Here is a 21,060-nt window from a genome sequence, read left to right on the forward strand (position 1 = left end):
ATCTCCCCCCCGCTCCCCTCCCGACGCCCCCCAGCACCTCCACAGCTTCCCCATGTATAATATAAATATATTCGTAGAGCCTTATATATTAACTGTTACAAGTGGTCTAATTTTCACAAATAATTTTATTTGACCATAACAAAAAATTTTGTTACAATTATCTTACTTACGATGTTTATTTTGATTACATAATCTAAAATGTCTTTTTAGGTGCTCTGCTCTTACATAACCTTTTCCACAATTTTGACAAATATTTTTTTCAACGTTTTTTTCATGACTTTTCAAATGTCTTTGTAAGAGATAATTTCTTTTGAAACTTTTTCACATTTAATACACTTAAAATTTTTTTCAATGTTTTGGCATTCCTTTGTGTGACGCAAATAGTTTTTCTTGTCTAATATTATAATGCTACACAGATCACATACAAAAAAATTTTCTTTGTGAATTTTTTGGTGCGACGATAGACGCTCTTTATTTTACAGACTTTATTTGAAAATTTTGAGTAACATTTGTCACACTGATAAAATTTGGCATCCTTGATGGTGTATTAGAAAACATATTACAAAAAACGGATTGTTTATAATTACATAAATCTGGGTACTAGACGGTACTGAAATTTGCTTTTTTGATGAAAGATAAAATTTGCTAGAAAGTATAAAAATAGTAATAAACTATAGAATAGTTTTTTTGGTACTCTAAAATTTCATTCCAAACAATACTTTGAATTTCAAATTTGTTTTATGATTTAATTTAGATAAAAATTTTTTTTGGGTTTCTACATCTAGACAATGCAACATATAATTGCCCATGAGAAAATAATGGTTTTCTAAGGTGTACACCTAAGGCATCAAAACTTTGACCTTTAGATTTATTGATAGTCATAGAAAAAGCTAAGGTAAATGGAAATTGTTTTCTGTACAATATAAATGGTAGCGAAGAAGAATTGTTTGTTTTTAGTGTTATATAAAGACTTTATTTCCTTTTTTTTCACCTGTGATTATTTCAGCTTCGATGTTGTATTTAAATAATTTTGTAATTCGTAATCTTGTACTATTGCAAAGTCCTTCAGATTTGTTTAAGTTTCGTATCAACATAGCAATAGCGTTAATTTTCAAATTCAATTCATGTGGAGAAAGACCTTCTTTAATACTATTTAAATATTCTGTAGGGAAATTAATATAAATATTATCTTCTGATTTATCTACTCCTTTAAAAAAAGCTTTATCAATACTATAGTACGTTACTAATGTTCCTACCATATTATTTAAAATTTTTTTGTTCAAAAAATAAGTGTATTCATTGTGAGATGTTAATATAGCTTTACTCATAAAAGAATCATTATCATTATTAAAAATTTTGGAACATACATTATTTGTTTTCCATGTCTGAGGAATTATAAAAGTTTTAATTTTGCCTTCTCCTGTCCAGGTCATAATCTGGAATTCATGGGAGAAATTATTTGGATAGGATTTTTTTACATGATCTCACGCAAAATGATCACCTAAAAACGAATTTGCATGTTGCCAGGCTTCAAAGTTGTAGGAAAAATGTTTAAACAAAATGTTTTAAACAAATTAAAAATATTGTTTATTTTGCCCTGGAAAAAATTTTTTTTAGCTTTTTTGGACAATTTTAAACAAAAAAGATGTCTTGCAAATTTTCTCTAAAATCAATACATTTCGAGATATTAATTGTACAAAGTTTAAAAAACCATAAAAATCGCCAATTTCAAGTATACAAAACAACAATAAAAATTAAAAATTTTAATGTTGCTAAAGTTCTCAAATATTCTTCAAACATCCCTTAAAAAAATCCTAAGGCGTTTCCGGATGTTATTTTATTGCAAACCCTTCATTTTTAATTTACAATCAAGCGTGTGCATTGTTACGGTCGGCCGCTGCTGGCCACGGCTCTCATGCTTCGTCTCTTTCCCACTCACTAGGAGTACACGGAATTTACTGGCGCTCATATTTGATTTTAATGGTTAGTATATTATTCTTCTATAGTGATTGTGGGAATAAAAATAATTATACAATCTTTCGTATTGATGAAAAATGAGGTTAACCTAACTGTTGCTATATAAACATACATGTATTTAAATAAAAAAAATTATTTCAAGTTAAGCCTCAGTTTAAATGGAATATGGTAACAGAATTTTATACGTTTACGTATACTAACTTTATTATTCTTCCTTGAAAAATCATCTAAAACTAAAGCATGCCACTGTAAATAAAATGGTTTTAATTGTATCGCTCTGTGCGGTTGTGATTTGAATGTTTGCGAAAATAAATGTGTCGTATGTGTAGAAGAAGATGATTGTTGATGAAGCGTTGTAACTTTTTGTCATTTGAATTCTTATTTTTTAAATCAAGAATTAAATAAATTACGTGATTTTGTTTCAAAAATTAAATTTAAACCTCATCCTCATCCTTGTACTTTTCAGCTATTCAATTTATTTTATCTGGCTAAAAAAAATCGGCACGGCACGGCGCTTGATACATTTTCAAGTTGAATTGGATTTTTGTATTAAAAAGAACATAACTGAATTTTTATTCCCACAATTACTATAGAAGAATAATGTACTTACCATTAAAATCAAATATGACCGTCAGTAAATTCCGTGTACTCCTCGTGAGTGGGAAAGAGACGGAGCATGAGAGCCGCGGCCAGCAGCGGCCGACCACAACGATGCACACGCTTGATTGTAAATTAAAAATGAAGGGTTTGCAATAAAACAACATCCGAAAACGCCTTAGGATTTTTTCAAGGGATGTTTAAAGAATATTTGAGAACTTTGGCAACATCAAAATTTTTAATTTTTATTGTTGTTTTCCATACTTGAAAGTGGCGATTTTCACGGTTTTTTAAACTTTGTACAATTAATATCTCGAAAAGTATTGATTTTAGAGAAAATTTGCACGACTTTTTTTTTATTTAAAATTGTCTAAAAACGCTAAAAAAATTTTTTTTAGGGCAAAATAAACAATATTTCTAATTTGTTTAAAAAATTTTGTTTAAACATTTTTCCTACAACTTTGAAGCCTGGCAACATGCAAATTCGTTTTCAGGTGATCATTTTGCGTAAGATCATGCAAAAAAATCCTATCCAAATAATTTCTTCCACAAATTCCCGATTACGACCCAGACCAGTAGCAATGAAGAAAATTTTTCACCATTTGAACGTATATTATTTTTTAAAAAAAAAATATTAAATAAAGGCCAAAAATTAGAAAAGTTTATGGTTTCATGAACAATAGTAATTTTGCTTCCGTTTTTTACTACTGAGAGAATTTGACGAAAGTCTCCACCTAGAATTATTATTTTATTTCCAAAAGGTTTATTACTACTAAATAAATCTTTTTAAGTCCTATCAACGATTTCTTACGCTTCTTTTGGTATCATAGAAGCTTTATCCCAAATAATTACTTTTACATTACGAAACTTTTGTTTATCTGGCTTAAACTGGCAGAATGCACTCTCTATAGTGCTTAAGTCTAAAGGAAGTCTGAAAGTTCTGTAAGTGGTCATTCCTTTTGGAAGCAGAATAAAAGCAATACCTGTCCAAGCCATTGTAAGAATTTTTTTATCAATTGATATGAAATAATAAATTAATGTTTTGTATTGAAAAGTTTTTGCAGATCCACCAGGACCATTGATAAAAAAAATTTTTTTTTTTAATTTTATTTTTTCTTGAAAAATTCGACGTTGATCATGACTGAGTTGTGAAAAAATTTCATGAAATTTATGTTTATGAAATATTCTTTCATTATTGTCAGTATCAATTTTTTTTGTATTGTTTCTGGTGGTTCTGGTAAACTGAAATCCTTACAAGACATATTTTTAGAAGTAAAAATTTTGTTTAAATGTAAAAGATCTTCATTTTGATTATCTTTACAATCTTTAATAAAAAATTTTCTGTATTTGTTCCAAAAAATATTACCAAAAAAATTTTCAGACATAATAAACCATGCGAAAAATTTTTGTAGTTGAAAAGGCAGCATAACGTTACATGCTTCTTCAAAAATTATATCGTTTTGAAAATCGTGTTCTACTAATCCCATAGAAATAGCTGTTATTAGTCAGGGAAAATAAAAAGTGATTGTAAAAATTTTATGTTATTAATTATGATCAATATACATTTATTACATGTATAAATTTTAAGTAACAATTAACATAATTTCGATTTTTTTCCATACTTCGTGAATTTAATTGACAATTACGGAGATTGGTGCGCAGAGCGCGCAGGGGGCATATATAAATAAAAGAGCTTAGAAATATCTATTGATACATACAGGATAGACAGCTCATTTCAAAAAGGGGGCAACTAGAAGAAATAGTAAAGCTCACGAACAAAAAGTCAAGGGCACATCTCTCTGTCTATATAAATTTAACTACTTTTATTTGAAATCAGAAGCTTGTTCTTCATATTTCCTTTAAAGCAGACCAGTAATCATTCCCCAGCGTAGAAAATTTATTCCCGAGTATTTTCGAAAAATGCCATAGTCTTCCGAATTCTGTAAAATATACTTCAACATGTTATTTTCATACTAACAATTAACTTTATCATTTTTCAAGGCTTCAAAAAATTATATACAAACCTTATTTTGAAAAAATTACATGTATAACACAATAAATGGGGGGGTTGGCGCGCGGAGCGCGCAGGGGGACAGAGCCCCACTAGTTTATATATATATATATATATATATATATATATATATATATATATTTCTTACAATATACAGTGGTTTTGAAAAGTCGGCCCACACAACCACCACTGTACCCACCCCTCAGCCAAGCTGATAAAGTACGGTAAATAACGCAAATAACGTTCTTATGACATTTTATACAGTTAAACTTTCGTTTAGCCCCCCCTTCTTTCACCGCCTTTCACCTCGGTTGTTCAATTTTGTTAAGCCTCTCCCTCAGCTCCTTTCTAAATAGGATAGAATGATCAGTTTTCACTTTACTTATTTTTATTGGGTTAAATTTTTTCAGCCTTCTCTCCACCATCTTTCACAATTTTATAACCCAATGAGCAGATAACTCAATGAGACCCCATCATAATTTTTAAAAATTACCTTTAGAGACCATTTAGCAACCTCTTAATAGGGTAAAATTACATTGGTTACCACGCCAGTTTTTATTAAATTACTTATTGCAACCCCCCTCTCAGCATTCCTTACACTTTTTTTGAAACCTTACTCAGTCTCTCTCAATTTAAAAATACATTGTCTGGACGAGGCTCTGATAACTTTTCTAGCCCCTTTTCAGCCACTTTCTGCTACTCTATTTATAACTATTTTATCTATGTAAACCCTTTTTTTCTAAAATTGTTAATAAAATTGCATTTTTAAATATGTATGAGAAATCAACATAAAACTTCCAAACTAAGACAAAAACAACAAATAATATTCTAATTGAATATTAAAATGATTTTATAGAATCAGTGAAACATCTTGTACACAGGGCGTACTAATTTTAACCCCGGAAAACTTCAGTACGCGATTAAGCTCATTAAAAGCTCTCAAAAATCTCAACAAAATTAAGAGGCGATATATAATTAACGAGATATTTTTAATTTATGCATCGGTCAATACCACCAATCACAAAGCACTTAGACTTAGGAGGCGGGCACTAAACAATGTGAAGGGACGACTACGTACAGCTAAACTCTTTTACGGCGAAGGAGTCATAGGTATGCCAGAGAACAAGGTTACCGACTGCAGAGATTTAATCAATTGTCATACCAGCGCAGAACTTAAACAGCAAAGCCAAAGTACTTGAACCCAAGAGATGATTTTTGAGAAATTATTACACGCATGAACAGCGTTTATTCAGTGCAGCACTATTCTTAGTAAATTTCACTAAAGAACAGTTTTATTACATTTTTCAAGAAATTTATAACCTGATAAAAAAAAAAAAAAAAAAAAAAAAATTAAAAAACAGAATGCGAAAAGGTCTCACGCGTTGAGCACAAATAGTCAAAGAAGCTCTTGATCTTTTAAAGATAAGATACTTAAAGAAAAAGTTTTAATTGTTTTGAGAACTAAAGTACTATACGAATAAGGTATAAAAAAAAGCACGAAAGTTTGCGCATCAAGCACGTTTATTTAGCACAATTGTCCTACCTTTAAAATACGATAATCTAACATTCAAATTGTATTTTTTATAAACTCCTAAGAAGTCGTACGGATAATAGTTGGAAAAGGCTAACAGGTTAACCACAAACAAAGTGATTAATTAGCAATCTTTTTTCCATTTTTTTTTTTTCAACATAAAAACTAAAAATAAACTAAAAAAAAAAAAAAAAAAAAAAATGAAAAAAAATGAACCAAAAAACTCGCGTGTTGCGTGCATTTCCTCAGCAAAATTGTTTTGATTTAAAAATTTCCATTTTAAATGATACGATCTGAACTTTGCGATTTTTAAAAACTTAATCAAAATCTGAATAAGAGAAATGGAGGAGAGTATGCGCGTCGAGGGCGTTGGTACAGTGCATCTTTTTCCCCTTTAATTTCAGAACCATACCACACAAAAAGGACAACTAAATCACGAGTCAAGTTCGATTATTCAGCGTAACTTCAAGACTTTTAGAAACTTATATCAGACAGAACAGTGAATAATTGTTTTTCTCAGAAACTGTTTCGTCTAATAAACAACAAAAACATGAATAAATAAAACTAAGATTAAGTACGTCAAGTGCGTTTATGCAGCACAGCTCGTTAAAGCCGTACATTTTACTAGAAAAGATTAGCTTTGAATTCTTAAAAAACTTTACCACCTAAAGAAAACACCACAATTAGTGAATGCGAGGAACTCTCACGCTCTAAGCACGTTTACTCAGGATGAAACATTATGTTTTTTTTTTTTTTAACTACATATTACTTTGAAAGGATAGGGTGCAAATTTTTACGCGCTACACGCTGTGACTTATAATGATTTATATTAAATTAATAACTTAAAGTATCCTGATACAAATTTTTCGTATTTATTATCTTTTATTTTATTATCGACGTTAATTGGTACGAGTTTTGCGTATGTGAAACATGTCAATGCGTCCTGACTGTTTTACTTCTTCATCAAAACATCAAAAGAATTAATTTAAAGTAGAATATTAAATTTTATTTATTTTTTTGTAACACAATAAGGTTTTTTTATTGACATATTAGGATATCTACACAAGATTTTGATTAATAAAGAAGTCTTTCATGCTTGTATTTTATGTAATTGAAATAAGAATGTAAGTTGGCATCATCGGCAAGGTGTTGAACTCTGGATTCGGTCAGCCCATGAACGAATCCGTCCGATGTCAATTTTTTTTATTTGGCACACAAAGTTCCTTATTTGAACTCGTATTGCACGTAGGCATTCATGTTTTTACAGGTTAGACTGACTTGTTTACAAAAAATAGCTTACTTAAAAATCCGCTGGTCCACAAGTGTTGTGATGGATTGCGCTAAGCAGAACTATGCAATCGAGGAGTGTAAGGAGATGGTTCATTTTTTAGAACGAAGTTCTTTATGTCACGTACTGAGCGGGCTGGAATATTAAGACCGACAGATTTGATGAAACGGAAGTGGCTTACCGGAAGTCTCTTCCTCCTAAGTTTCCCCCCTTACCCCATCCCTCTCACCATTAGTTCCCTACACACTTCCCCTTACCCCACCATATATCTTCCAACTGTCCCCCGCTACTCTCTTACACTCCTTTGCCCACCATTCCCCTTCACACTCCCAAGCAATTAATATTTAAAAAAATTTTACTTTAATTTTCCCACAATAATTTTTATTTAACTTTAAATTTTTTTCTTTTACAATTCTAAAAAAAAACAAAGAAAAAAAAACTTTCCAATAAAGAGATTTGCACCCTCAACCTACCGCATGTGAGTCAAGCACTTCACCCACTCTGCTACGAGCGCTGCCGATTATAAAAACTCAGTTTCTTGTACTTATCGTGTGGTTCGTAATTATAATATTTCATTTTCATATGCATTCACCGATAATACATTCAACTAATGATAAATTATTTATTTAATTATTTTTCATGCCACGTGCTTGGGGGCTTTTTTTAAAAAGGACAGATTTCCATAAAACGGAAGTCGCTTACTAGAAGTCTCTTGCTTCTGAAAAAAAAAATTTTTTTTTTAAATAATAAATTGAAAACAAACAAAAAATTTAATTAGCATAAATATGATTGTATAGATTAAATCGAATAGGGCACGTTATTACGCATTAAATATTAGTATATCCTGCATTCGATGCATAAAATACCTACCGATTTTTTTCAAACCTGATGTTTTTTTGTCATTAAAATAATGCTAATAACTACTGTTATAAATAAATTATTCAATAAATAAATAAATTATTAAAATAAACATAAAAATAGAGTTGAAAAACGTATCAATGGTTTTTAAAGGCGCTTATTTCGAATTCGACAAACAAATTATGTTACAATGTCACATCAGTGTATAAATATAGTAAATTATTAAATCAATAATAAATAAATTATATAAGATCATTACATATGTATATTTCGAGTTACATATTATTTTAAAGGTTCTTAAGGGCGTTTATTTTAAATTTGATTAAAAAATAATGGCAAAATGTCATTAAGTAATTATATTAAAAAAAAACTAAAATTGTATTCATGGGCTATACAATTGAAAAAAAATGAGTGAGAAAAAAAATTAATGAAATGAAATATGAAAACAAAATGAAACGAAATTACAAAAGACATGAATAAATACAATGAAATGAAAAAAAAATTAAATAAAAAAGGGAATGAAAAAAAAAGATTAATTAGAAAAATAAAAAAAGAAATTAAGTAAAGGAAATACAAAAAAATTAGAAAAAAAAAATTAATGAAATGAAATATGAAAAATAATTAAACAAGAAATGAAAAAAAAATAAAACAAGAAATGAAAAAAAAAAAAATAAATAAAAAAAAAACAAATGACAAAAGTATAAAGGAAATTAAAACAACAAACCAAGGGGTATAAATGGGTCATGGGACCCACGATAAGGACGAAGTTCTTTAAACATGAGATGAGTATAGACACAATTTCTCAGGTAATAAGGGGGTCGACAGACCCGTAGGAAGAACGAAGCTCTGTAAACGTTAGTACTGCATTCATGTAGTTTATTAAAACAAAAACTTGAAAAACGAATAAAATAAAATAAAAACAATAGTTTAGTACTCACGATGGTTTGAACTTTGTGAGAACGTCGCGCATAAATACAGTACTCACGAAGTTCAAACCATCGTGAGTACTAAACTATTGTTTCATCTTGCCGGTGGAAATTTTAAGGAAACTGTTCGCTAATATCGTGCTCGTTGGCCTCGCTCTCGTCACTTGAATCCAAAGACGATTGGTGCTTCTCATCGTCGTTTTATGAAAACGGGCAACGTTTTGCCTTTTTGCGGGGATGCTGGTCGTCCACGTGAGGTTTTAGTGCCAGAAATGGAGGAGTTGATTAAGGACATGTTTGAGAATGATCCTCAAACATCAGTTTGTGCTGTAGGACGCTAGCTTAACGTCACTCCTAGCAGAGTGTACGCTGTAATTGCGGATACGGGGAAGTACTCTTACGACTATCGGCGGGTGCAAGAGTTGCTGCTTGGCGATTACCAGAACCGTGTGAATTTCTGTGGTGGTTTTTTGGTCTCAACACGTGCTGATACTAATTTTGTAATTTCGATCTTGTGGATCGATGAGTGTACATTCACTAGGAACGGCATGCTTAATTAACATACCTACCATTTCTAGTCACACGAAAATCCTTGCCGGGCGACGAGTTTTTAGTATTGACGGAGTATCAATGTTTGGGATGGAACCATTGAAAATTTAGTCATGAGTAATTTAGTTTTTTTTTATAGTGTTTTTTAGCGTAGAAATATTTTTAGCGTGTAAACAAAATTTCAATTCCGCGGATTGTTGTTTTTTTTTAATAGTGATTTAAAATATTTTGAATCTAGCTTTTTTATGATGTCGTGATATTTTTGTATTAAAAATTGAAGAAACCACTAAAACGGGATCACTTAGTTATTTTTTGTAGAAATAACAATATTTCAATATCATTTAAGTACGTATTGTTCTTGACTCCTCCATTTTTTTAATTTGTAGATTCGTCCTGAATGTTTGCCTCCTCGGCTTAACGGTGCAGCGTATCTGGATTTTTTGCAAAACCAGTTGCCTGAGCTGTTAGAAGACGTCCCGCTTGTGACACGACTGAGACTCATTTACCAGCATGATGGAGCCCCAGACCATTTTATAGCTAATGTCACAAGGTATCGTAACAGCACCTTTCCGAAGAGGTGGATAGGTCGAGGAAGTCAGCGTGGCCAGCCTGTTTCCCTGACCTGAACCCGCTAGACTATTTTCTCTGGGGCTGCGTCAAGGAATCGGTGGACAAACTGAACCTGTTGATGCTGAGAACTGAAGACAGAGAATAGTCCGGGAATTTGATGAGGTGTGTGAAAGAGAAATGGCCCAAAGATCTGTCAATAATATTGTTCGAAGAGCTAATTTAGTTATCGAAAACAACGGGGGACACATCAAGCACTTGTTGTAAAGATAAAATGCAATTCGAAATGTAATTAAAATATTTCGACCATCGATTAATATGACTTTTTCCAACCTTTTGCAGCATTTAGAGTGGTTAGAGGAAGAGGCAAGGAAAGAGCCATTTAGAACAAGATATGAAATTAATTTTTTTTTAAACACGCTAGAGTATTAAATAATATACTGCCTGTCCAAAGCCTGGAAAAAGTGTGACGAAATAAAAAACTATTCTTAAAAATTACTAAAGAAATTGCATTGAATCTTGATATTTCTCTAAAATTGGAAAAAAAATTTATAGTAAAAATTCAAAAGTAAAAGAGCTGCATTGTAACAACACCCTTAACAGGTTTTAAATCCTGGCATTCTAAACTGACATTTTTATTCTTAGTAAAATTTTTTAAGTATTAAAATTCTTTTTACCGTTATTCATTTAAAGTTGGATAGTTGTAATGAATTAACGCCCTTGATGCGCATAATTTTTATGCCTTTTTTCCCTAAACCAGCACTAATGTTGAACAAATATTCAAATTCTACCTTTTTTCAGAAAAATTCAAGAGTATAAAAGCTATACTGTATAAATGTCCTCCACGCGCAGATATCTTGCCTTCCATAATTAATATTGTAGGTCAATAGGTAAATTTTAGAAGAAATTCAAATCCTTCATTTTTTGAGTAGAATTGTAAATTCGACAAGTTGTGCCAAATACACGCTGTAAACGCGCAAAATTTTTGTATTTTTTTTTTTATAAAGCAGTTATAAGAAAAAAAAATTTTAATACTTTTTTTTGAATAGTCACTTCTTTGGAATCCAAAAGCTAGGCTGTATCATATACCTCGCGCGTCTAATCCTTCCGCTTATTTGAATGAATGTTATTTAATCACGTAATCAATTAAAAGAAAATTAAAATCTCATTTTTTGAAAGTTAGTTTTTTTAAGTAATAGAGTTGCGCGTAAACGTGCAATCTTCTGACTACGTTTTTCTTAATTGCAGATATGGTACCAATAATTTAAAAATAAATTATGAAATTTAAAGTCATCAAACTGCAATAAATAAAATTACTCGACACACATAACCTTTTCACCTTCATTTTTTATTTTATTTTTGATTTCTATCTTCTCAAAGTAAGTTTAAAAATGTCATAGAATGGCGATGAACGATCACGCTCAACATTCGTAATCTTCTTGACCTCTTTTTTCCTCTTAACATGGAAATAAAGTTAACAAAAAAATTGAATCTTTTTATTTCACAGTGAAAATTGAAAAGAAAAAGAAATTAGCAAAATGAAAGAGATAAACGCTCCTAATCTTCTTGCTTTTTTTTAAATTCCTGGTATGGTATGATAGCCCCACGAAACCTTGCCTGAAACGTCACGTTCTTAAATTTTTGCTTGACTCGCACTTGACGCTTCTAATCTTTATTCCTTCTTTGTCTGATATAGTACTGAAAATCAAAAATATTCGAACCCTATTCTTTTACAGTCAAAATTAGACAGTAAAAAAGATGCGCCGTATAGACGCCCTCAAAGCGCATTCTTTTCTCAATTTTTCTTGTTTAGATTCTGAGAAGGCTATAAAATATTTAAAATGTTAAAAATCTATCGATAAAAATAAAGATTTGAAAATAAAAAGAATCTCACCAAGCAAACTCGCGCAACGAGCGTTACTTTTTTGTCATTTTTTTTTATTTTTAAAATAGTTCAAAAATTAAAAATTTTTTTTTCAATGCTATGTATGATTGACCTTCTTTATCGTTTATTCCTTATGACGTTGTAGAGGTTTAAAAAAAGAAAAATGTTAGTGTTAAATATTTACACTTTCAACGTAGGTACTTTGCGATAAATAAACGCGCTTGATGCGCGAAATTCCCTTGTTCTATATTTAAAATCGTGATGTAGTATTAGTTTCCAAGAAGTTTAATACCTATCGATACATAGTTAGAAGAAAAAACACAACGATTCGCCCTGAGTAAACGCGCTTAAAGCGTGAGACCTTCTCGCATCCATAAATTTTAATGTTTTTTTAGGCAATAGAGTTTTCTAAGAATTTACAGCTAATACTTTTCTAGTAAAATGTACAGCTTTAACAAGCTGTGCTGCATAAGCGCACTTGACGTGCTTAATCTTAATTTTATTTATTTGTGTTTTTATTATTTATTAGACGAAACAGTTTCTGAGAAAAACAATTATTCACTGTTCTATCTGATCTAAGTTTCTGAAAGTCTTGAAGTTGCGCTAAATAATCGCACCTAATTCGTGATCTGTTTGCCCTTCTTGTGTAGTATAGTTCAAAAATTTAAGAGGAAAAAAGATGCACTGTACCGACGCCTTCGACGAGCATACTTTCCTCGACTTTTTTAATTCGGATTTTGAGTAGATTTTCAAAAATTCGCCAAGTTCAGATTGTATCGTTTCGAATGAAAGTTTTAAATTCAAAATAATTTTACTTAGTAAATGTTAGCCTTTCCTAACTATTATCTGTACAACTTTTTAGGAGTTTAAAAAAAAATACAATTTTAATATTAGATTATCGTACTTAAAAGGTAGGAGATTTGTGCTCAATAAACGTGCTTGATGCGCAAACCTTCTTGTTTTTTTTGTTTTACATTTTTTTCTATGGTACTTTAGTTCCCAAAAAATAAAAATTTCGTCTTTAAGTATTTAACCGTTGAAAAATCAAGAATTTCTTTGACTATTTGCACTCAACGCGTGAGACCTTCTCGCATTCTGTTTTTTTTTTATCAGGTGATGAGTTTCTTAGAGAAATGTAATGAAATTGTTTTTTAGTAAAATTTACAGAAAAAAAGAGCTGCATTGAATAAACACAGTTGATGCGCGTAATCATTTCTCAGAAATCAGCTCTTGATTAAAATCTTTGGCCTTGCTATTTGAATTCTGAGCTGGTATGGTAACTGATTAAATCTCTTCAGTCAGTTACCTTGTTCTCTGGCATATCCATTACCTCCCTCGCCGTAAAAGAGTTTAGCTATTCGCTCCGTGCATGACACGCAGCGCCGCCCTCGGTGTCAGAATCACGCAATACCATACCCCCGTATGATTAAATCGTAACACTGTCGCTTATAGGAGAAAGTATTATTTATTGAATAAGACGTACATACTGCTATCGCGTGAACATCAGCACCCTAAAAAATGGATATGATTATCCAAACAGGCTTCAGAAGTATAAGTTGCAACATAGTTTTTAATAATGAAACGCTGAAAAAAGCTAAAAAATTAGTAGAGAGTGGGCACGTTGCCTACGTACAGGAATATGTAAATAAAGGAGTCGGTCATCTGATCAATTGCTATGTTGTGAGATAAACATCTGTCAGCTTAAATCCATACAAAGTAGAATTATCTGTAAGTACATTATTGCCTATGCTTGACAAATGTAGGTTATGGTAACATATACATAAATGTGTAATTTATTCATCAGATTAACGAAGACCGCTGTATCTCCGACGTGAGCTGACAGCTCCTTTTGTTTTGTTTCATGGGGTCTACTTGGGAATTTATACAGCACCACCCCCTGCTTTTCTTTCTTGTTGCAATTAACAACGCAGCACTGTCTCGTACGCATTTCGTTACTTTGTAAACGTAAACACTGATTCAGATGATACAGCTAGCGGCAGCCTATGTCGACTGCTTGGAGTTCATCCTCTCACGTATACAACATTACAGATAAGTATGTGTTTTGTGTACTGTATGACAGATGATATTTAATAACCCATTATTTAAAATTTTGGGCGATTTGAAGTGCCTAGAAAAATTATTTATCCGTATTATAGACCCGGTTTGGCTAAATAACATTTTTTTTCCGCCTTCGATTTCTCAACTAATTACTTTAAATGAAATAATATCTTTTCTCATACAAGACAACGTTTACTGTACGATTCATGGGGGTACGGGTTCGCCAACTTTGCTCACCTACAGCGCTGCAGTCGTTTTTTTTATCCCCTCCAACCTGATGCACGGAGCGAATACGTAGTCAACACTCAACGATGCTTAGTGCTCTGTGATTGGTGGGGTTGACTGATGTTTAAATTAACAATGTCTCAATAATTTATAGTTGAATCAAAATTTTGTAAAGAGCTTTTCGAGAGCTTTTGATGAGCTTAATTATGTAGTATAGTTTTCCGGGCTCAAAATTTAAAACACTCTGTATTTAATGGAGTTTACCAGTTTGTCCTTAACCTAGATGATGCGCAACGTACAAAAAAATGCTATAAGAACTCTATAATATTTAAAAACGTCATGTACATATTTTATAAATCCGTATGTTTCTATGTTCTATTCTAATCTTTAAATATTACAAACATAAATTTTTAAAACAAATCAGTGGTTCTAAGCAACCTTTTTTTAAATTGTTGATAATTAATAAAACTAAGCAGCATACGTAAAAACAATATCAACGTAGAATATTACAGTAAAATTTCGATTTTTATGAAAAGTAAGAAGTATAAAATAATTATAAATATTTAACTTATTCGGTCATGAAACAATATCGCAATAGTAATTTAATGAAACTCATACATTTATTTATTATTTAAATAAGCTGCACTATAATATTGAATACAATTTTTTACATTTACAAATGTATAAAAATTATTTTTTTTTATCTACTTCAGATTAGTTAACGTCAAAAATTATTTCCCAAACAATACTTTCTATTTCCAAATTATTACTACGTATTATTTGAATGAAAATAGTATTCTTAAACGCGACGTATAATTAATTGACTATGCAAAAATAGTGGTTTTTTCAAATATAATTAAATACTGTTAAAACTTTGACCCTCATAATTGTTTATAGTCATAAAAAACGCTAAGACTCAAGAAAATTGTTTTCTGTACATGATAAAAGGTAATGAGGCTTAATTTCCTGTATTCAAAGTTATTTTTGGTATAAAAACTCTTTTTCCAATTTTTTCTTTAATTGCAAGCTTCAGAATATAATTAACTTTGTAATTTGCAATTTAGTACCGTTACATAATACATCAACTATACTTATATTTTGTATCAACACAAGAGTTGTTCTCAAGTTCAAATTAAGCTTAGGTGAAGGCAAACCTTTACGAATAATGTTTAGAAATTTGATTGAAAATTTCATGTAAATTTCACTTATCAGATTTATTAACACCCTTAAATAATGTGATCTATGCTTTAATATTTTACTATTTCTGCTTTTACATGATTTAGAAATTAATTATCAAAAACGTAAGTATATTCGTTATGAGTAAAATTTTGTTCTTCAAAATTTTGACAAAGTGGAAGACAAAAATTTGATTGTAAATGTGAAAGAATATTTTCATTGGCTTTAAGTCTATACAATAATATATAAAAATTTATTGTAAAACGATTTTAGACGTATTATTCAGTGTCAGGATGATCTTTTTTATTTTGTAACATATAGTACCGATGTCGTAAATGAACCAAAAAAGCTATTTATAATTCAATATTTTAAGTTCAAGTTTCTCAAATGACACTTTAATCGATTATAAAGAATTCTGATAATCTTCTTGACAGTTAATTTCATTTATATGATGACTTCACTCCTATAGAAAAACCAAATTAACGATAAAATTTTTATACATAAATAAAAATATTATAAATACACAACTAATATTTATGAGAAAGCAAAGAGCCAAAGTGCATGAATGTTTAATATTTATAAATTTTTTTCAACTTTTTCAGTCAAGCCTAACGCACTCTGATGGTTGTCATACTCGTACATGATGTCAACTGCTAGACATTGGCAGTGCATAAGTACTCGTATCTACAACATGCATTAATTATATTAGTTGATCTATTTTGTGTGAACGTTATAAGAAAGGATCCAGGATTTCTAAGTTGTCCAAGAATGAGATACTTCTGATAAAAATTGAAACTTTTAGTATTTTAGTTACTAATGCTAGTCTTATAAAAACAAGTTTTAGTAATGCTTCATGACAAGTAGCAGAGAAAGTAAACTAGCAGTGTTTCGAAGTGAAGTTAAACTTCTTAGTTAAACGTCTTACTATCAAATGGGGCTAGAACTGTGGTAAAGAATGATTCTTTTAGTAGAAAACTATAACTATAATTTGATAAGTCAGTTTTTAAAGTCATTAACATGGATCACAAATACAAGTGTTTGGATACAAAATTTTATGTTTCAAGTGTAGTTTCTTTTAAAATTAAAATTTAAAAAAAATTTCTTTTTTTAGTTATGAAAAAAAAAAAAAAACAAGTTAAGTAGGTCTGAAAGATACTTAGGTGGTTCCCTCGGTATGACAAAGATACAAGTATCACCGAAAATTAAAACAATGTTCACGTCATTTGTTCTTCTCAGAATTCTCAATTAAATATTACTCAAAAAACTAAAGAGTACTCTTTAGATTCTCTAGATTGTTGCAAATTTTTTCCGCAAAACAGAAATTCTTTTATTTGCTCGAAGAAAAATGTAACATACAAGTGAATACTAATAGTTTCCAAACAACAAAAATGTGTTAGAAATTTTAAAAAATCAAACTTTTTTAATTCTTACATGCCTTCTGAGTGTACAAAATATTTAGTTTTCGTACGCAACAGAAAAATTTGGAGAAGCTATTTAATACAAGAATTAACATTAAATAGTGCTTGTTTACATTTTCGTTAACATCTTCGTTAATAAGCGGTTGATTCAAACAAATTTTATTTTTAAATCTTTATATTTTAACGACCAACATGTGGTCGAAATTTTATAAATGCTTTTAAAAGATAAGTAATGTTACATATGTCTTTGAGTGACAATTTATATCCCCCCTTCATTAAAAACTTGACTTTCATTGCTTTATTACAAAAAAAACGAAGCGCACAAAAAATCTCAAAAAGTTCAGACATGTTTCCAACATGCCATGGATGAATATCTTTACTTAATCTTGGACACAAGCCCTACAAAACGTAGACGAGCAACACTATCTCTACGGAATTTTTAGCACGTGGCTTATCTCGAAAGGAAAGTGCAAGTGATTGAAGCTTGAAACAATGGGTCGACAGATTTTCTCTGCTCGTTAAAGCATGAGGTTAAATATATGTGAGAGAGAAGTCGAGAACAGACTGCTGCGCTGTGCACTTTGAGTGTATATCTTACTTTTTGGTATTATTAAAAGTTTTTATAATGACAAGTATTTTTTTTTTGGTCCCTGAAGTATTCCCGAAATTACTAACCATAACTGCATGTAGGTTTATAAAGATGAAAAGTAGAACATAAATAAAATTACCATATTATGTATTAGTTATGTTCGTATAAGCTTTTAAAGTCATATCTTTATTTCTACTTTCTTTTCGCATAACTCGTTATATTTATTAGTCATTACAATAACTATAACTTTGCCTTATAATTTAAAATCATCACTTTCTAATTTTGTAACATTTATTGTATGTTCATACATACTTTGATTTTAGATCTTGTTCTTTCTTATCTAATCTGTTTATTATTATGATACTGTGTGAATCTTAACGTTCAATCTAGTATGAATAGAAGCCAATAGACATGGTATAAATCAGTTTTGATTCTAAAAGGATTGGTTGTATATGTTTCTATGTACCTACCTTTAGTAACTTCTCCACGAATAATGTTATGTATATATCAGGCGTATCAACAAACAAAGAGCCATCATTTGTTGTACTCTAAGCTCTGCCATTAAAATACACATACTCTATTTAATGAACACTACTTTAAAAACGCCAAGACTATAAAAAGTTTTATTCCCTCCGTGTTTCCTAACAATTAAATAAAAGATCCTCGCGTACAACAAGTGCTCGGCTTGACCGTATCACGTAAATTATACGTATCATTCAAAAAATTTTAAAACGATTGTCTAAGTTTTTTCGGCGCATAAAACAAGTGGAATCTCATATTATTATGATGTGCAATAAAATTAACAGAAGCTAGAGTAAATACAGAAGTATGTAAAGTATGGTACAAAACTAGATGCGGTTTAAAAAAATTCCTATAAACCCCAGCCAATAGTCTAAAATTTATACGTGATAGTTATGAAAATTGTTTGATTAGTAATAAAAAATTTTTTTGAACATTACTGAATCGAGCTGATGGTGATACACTGCTTTGCTATCGTTGGTAAGTGCCATTATTAACTGACAGGTGCGCATGGAAACTTTTGTATATTGTGCATTATGAGATATGAGCATGGATCTAGCTATCAACATCAATTTATCGACTACTCCTTTAGTAAGAAAAGTATTAGTAGAATAATTACTAAGAAGAACCTGAAATTGTTAAACATTCATTTATAATTGAAAAAAAATTATAATTTGTAGTCATGCACTTAATAAAGATTTTTATACCATTTAAATAATTACCTCAAATGTTTTTTGAGATCCATTGAATATAGTTTTCAACACTTTTTTAGTATAGTTACTTGTTTCTTCTAAAAATGTAGTATCAAATACTTCTGCTTCTATTTGTGAAAAAAACAAAAACAAAAAACAACGTTTATTTTATAGCAAAAAATTTATTTAATCATAAAGATGTCTAATTGTAAGTAAATTACAACACAGGTATTGCTATCAGAAATGTGTACTAGTCTTCGTGACAGACATTAAAGTATTAATTGTTAAGGCAGTGACTAGGGGCCTGCTACCGTGCGCCGTGTATTATTAACTGCGCAAGGTAAATGGTGTTAATTACTCTTTGTACTTTGGTTGCGTGTACCGTACTCGACACATCGTTTTCACTGTAAATGGTATACAGTACATACTGTGCACGGTTTATGGGTACTAGACCGTGTACCGCGGACGTTGAATATCAACGTTAAATAATGGCAGACTGCCTTGCAATTCACCGAAGGTAAAGAGAGTAGAAATGACAGAAAGCTCAATCAAAACATCAATGAAGTTAAGATAGCATGATAGCAATAAATAATAATTATTCACACACGTTTACCTGTGTGTACGGAAACTTATGTAAGTGTGTACATAAAGTGAGAGAGAGAAAAAAAGAGCATATTGCCTAATAGGGCTTATTTAACTAAGTAAGAGGCACTTAATACCACAAGAGGTACTAGGGCAGCAATATTTGATTATTAGTAAATAGTTTTTCACTGAAAACCAAAAAAGTATGGAAAAACAGATAATATAAATTAAATTATTGTCAGTAATGATTGTTTGTTGTAGTAGATTATTTTCTACCAATAATATATGTAATGCTAAATGTGATGTGTCAAACAATTTAACAATAAATCCAATACATTAAGATGCAGATAAACATTTTATTGCCATGGAAAGATCAATCTCTAATTTTATATACTTTTTCTACGCCCAAAAGTATCTAACTAATAATGTTAACGCTTTCATTTAAAATTTTATATACTTGATTATAATGCTTCATCCTGGCAGATAATTTTCTGTTAAGTAATAAAAGTTGCATATTCAATATTACTTTAAAGGTAGCAATTAAGTCTTGTTTATTAAATAACAGTCTGATGAAGTAAGTACCAAAAAGATACTACTGTTTCTTTTTTATTTTTTCTTAAACTTTTTTGTTCAGTAGTTTTAAGGCATTTTTTTGAAAATAATTTTTGAAAAAATTCAAGTGATGAACGTCCTCCAAAGTATGTTGGATATTGTTGTGCAAATTTGTTATATTATAAATAATCATTAGATATTCTTTATGTAGGTCATCTTTTTTTCCTCCGTCTTTTGATTGCATCTAGCTTACCATAGAGTCAACTTTATCGTTAACAGAACAGTTGACGAATAATTTTGCAATTACCTTTTTTCAAACCTATGATATTATTTCGCTTACTCACGGCCTTCGAACTTGCGGGATTTTTTCAGGTAGTTATAATTAATAACCAAACAACCTAATAATCCCTATAAAAATTACCTTTAACAGAAGTAAAATGTTAGGTAAGTTTGACGTGTTACAATTACTTAAGTAAACTATTTATTCTTATCAATAGCACGTACCTGTGTGTGAGCTCAGCGCACTCAGGTATTGACTCTCAGACCTAAGACGTGCACGCGCGCGCTCGTTGAGCGACGCTGACATGACTCAATAACATAAGAGGTACAGTTTATTGGACGTTGACGGGTCAGTTGTTTGTAGCTACACCTCCACTCTTGAGAAAGTGAAATGTAGTAAAAGGTGGGGACCGGGCTTGTAAATACGACGGTACAATTTTTTTGTTAAATTAATATGCCAATAAGGTTTAAGGGATAGTTAGCTAAATAAAAGAGGACGCTGATATGTAAGTAGCCAATCAGCATTCATTGATAGACAATAGGTGATTAATCAAGGGTTGCTGGTATGGAGTTTTCGAGATATCAAACAAAAAAAAGCAGCTGGCCTCGAGTATTGTGGTTGCGTTTCTCCTACTGGAAGGCTTTTAGATTTTCTGTGGTTTAAGTGATTAGGAAATTCTGTGTATCATTGGATGCGTATGTTGTGTAGCTCGCAATTTGTCTGGGTTTTCTGATAAGAATTTTGTCGACCAGGAAAAGAACTGCAGGGTGCTAGCTGGTA

General features: G+C 30.6%; 1 protein-coding gene across 3 annotated transcripts in view; it reads right to left on the minus strand.

Moving 5' to 3' along the window:
• LOC106636749 (uncharacterized) overlaps nucleotides 1–21,060 on the minus strand; it is a 246,912-nt gene that overhangs the window by 163,534 nt on the left and 62,318 nt on the right. For all 3 annotated transcript variants that reach the window (XM_014349244.2, XM_023391973.2, XM_014349243.2), the window contains 2 exons: nucleotides 18,897–18,994; nucleotides 18,615–18,803 (listed from right to left, as the gene is read on the minus strand). In XM_014349244.2, the coding sequence (XP_014204730.2) occupies nucleotides 18,615–18,803; nucleotides 18,897–18,994 (287 nt within the window). The remainder of the gene's footprint in view (nucleotides 1–18,614; nucleotides 18,804–18,896; nucleotides 18,995–21,060) is intronic.

This window comes from Copidosoma floridanum, unplaced genomic scaffold (genome assembly GCF_036245765.1).
Source record: "Copidosoma floridanum isolate Cflo_tuat_1 unplaced genomic scaffold, Cflo_Japanese_pri ptg000027l, whole genome shotgun sequence".
NCBI lineage: Eukaryota > Metazoa > Arthropoda > Insecta > Hymenoptera > Encyrtidae > Copidosoma > Copidosoma floridanum.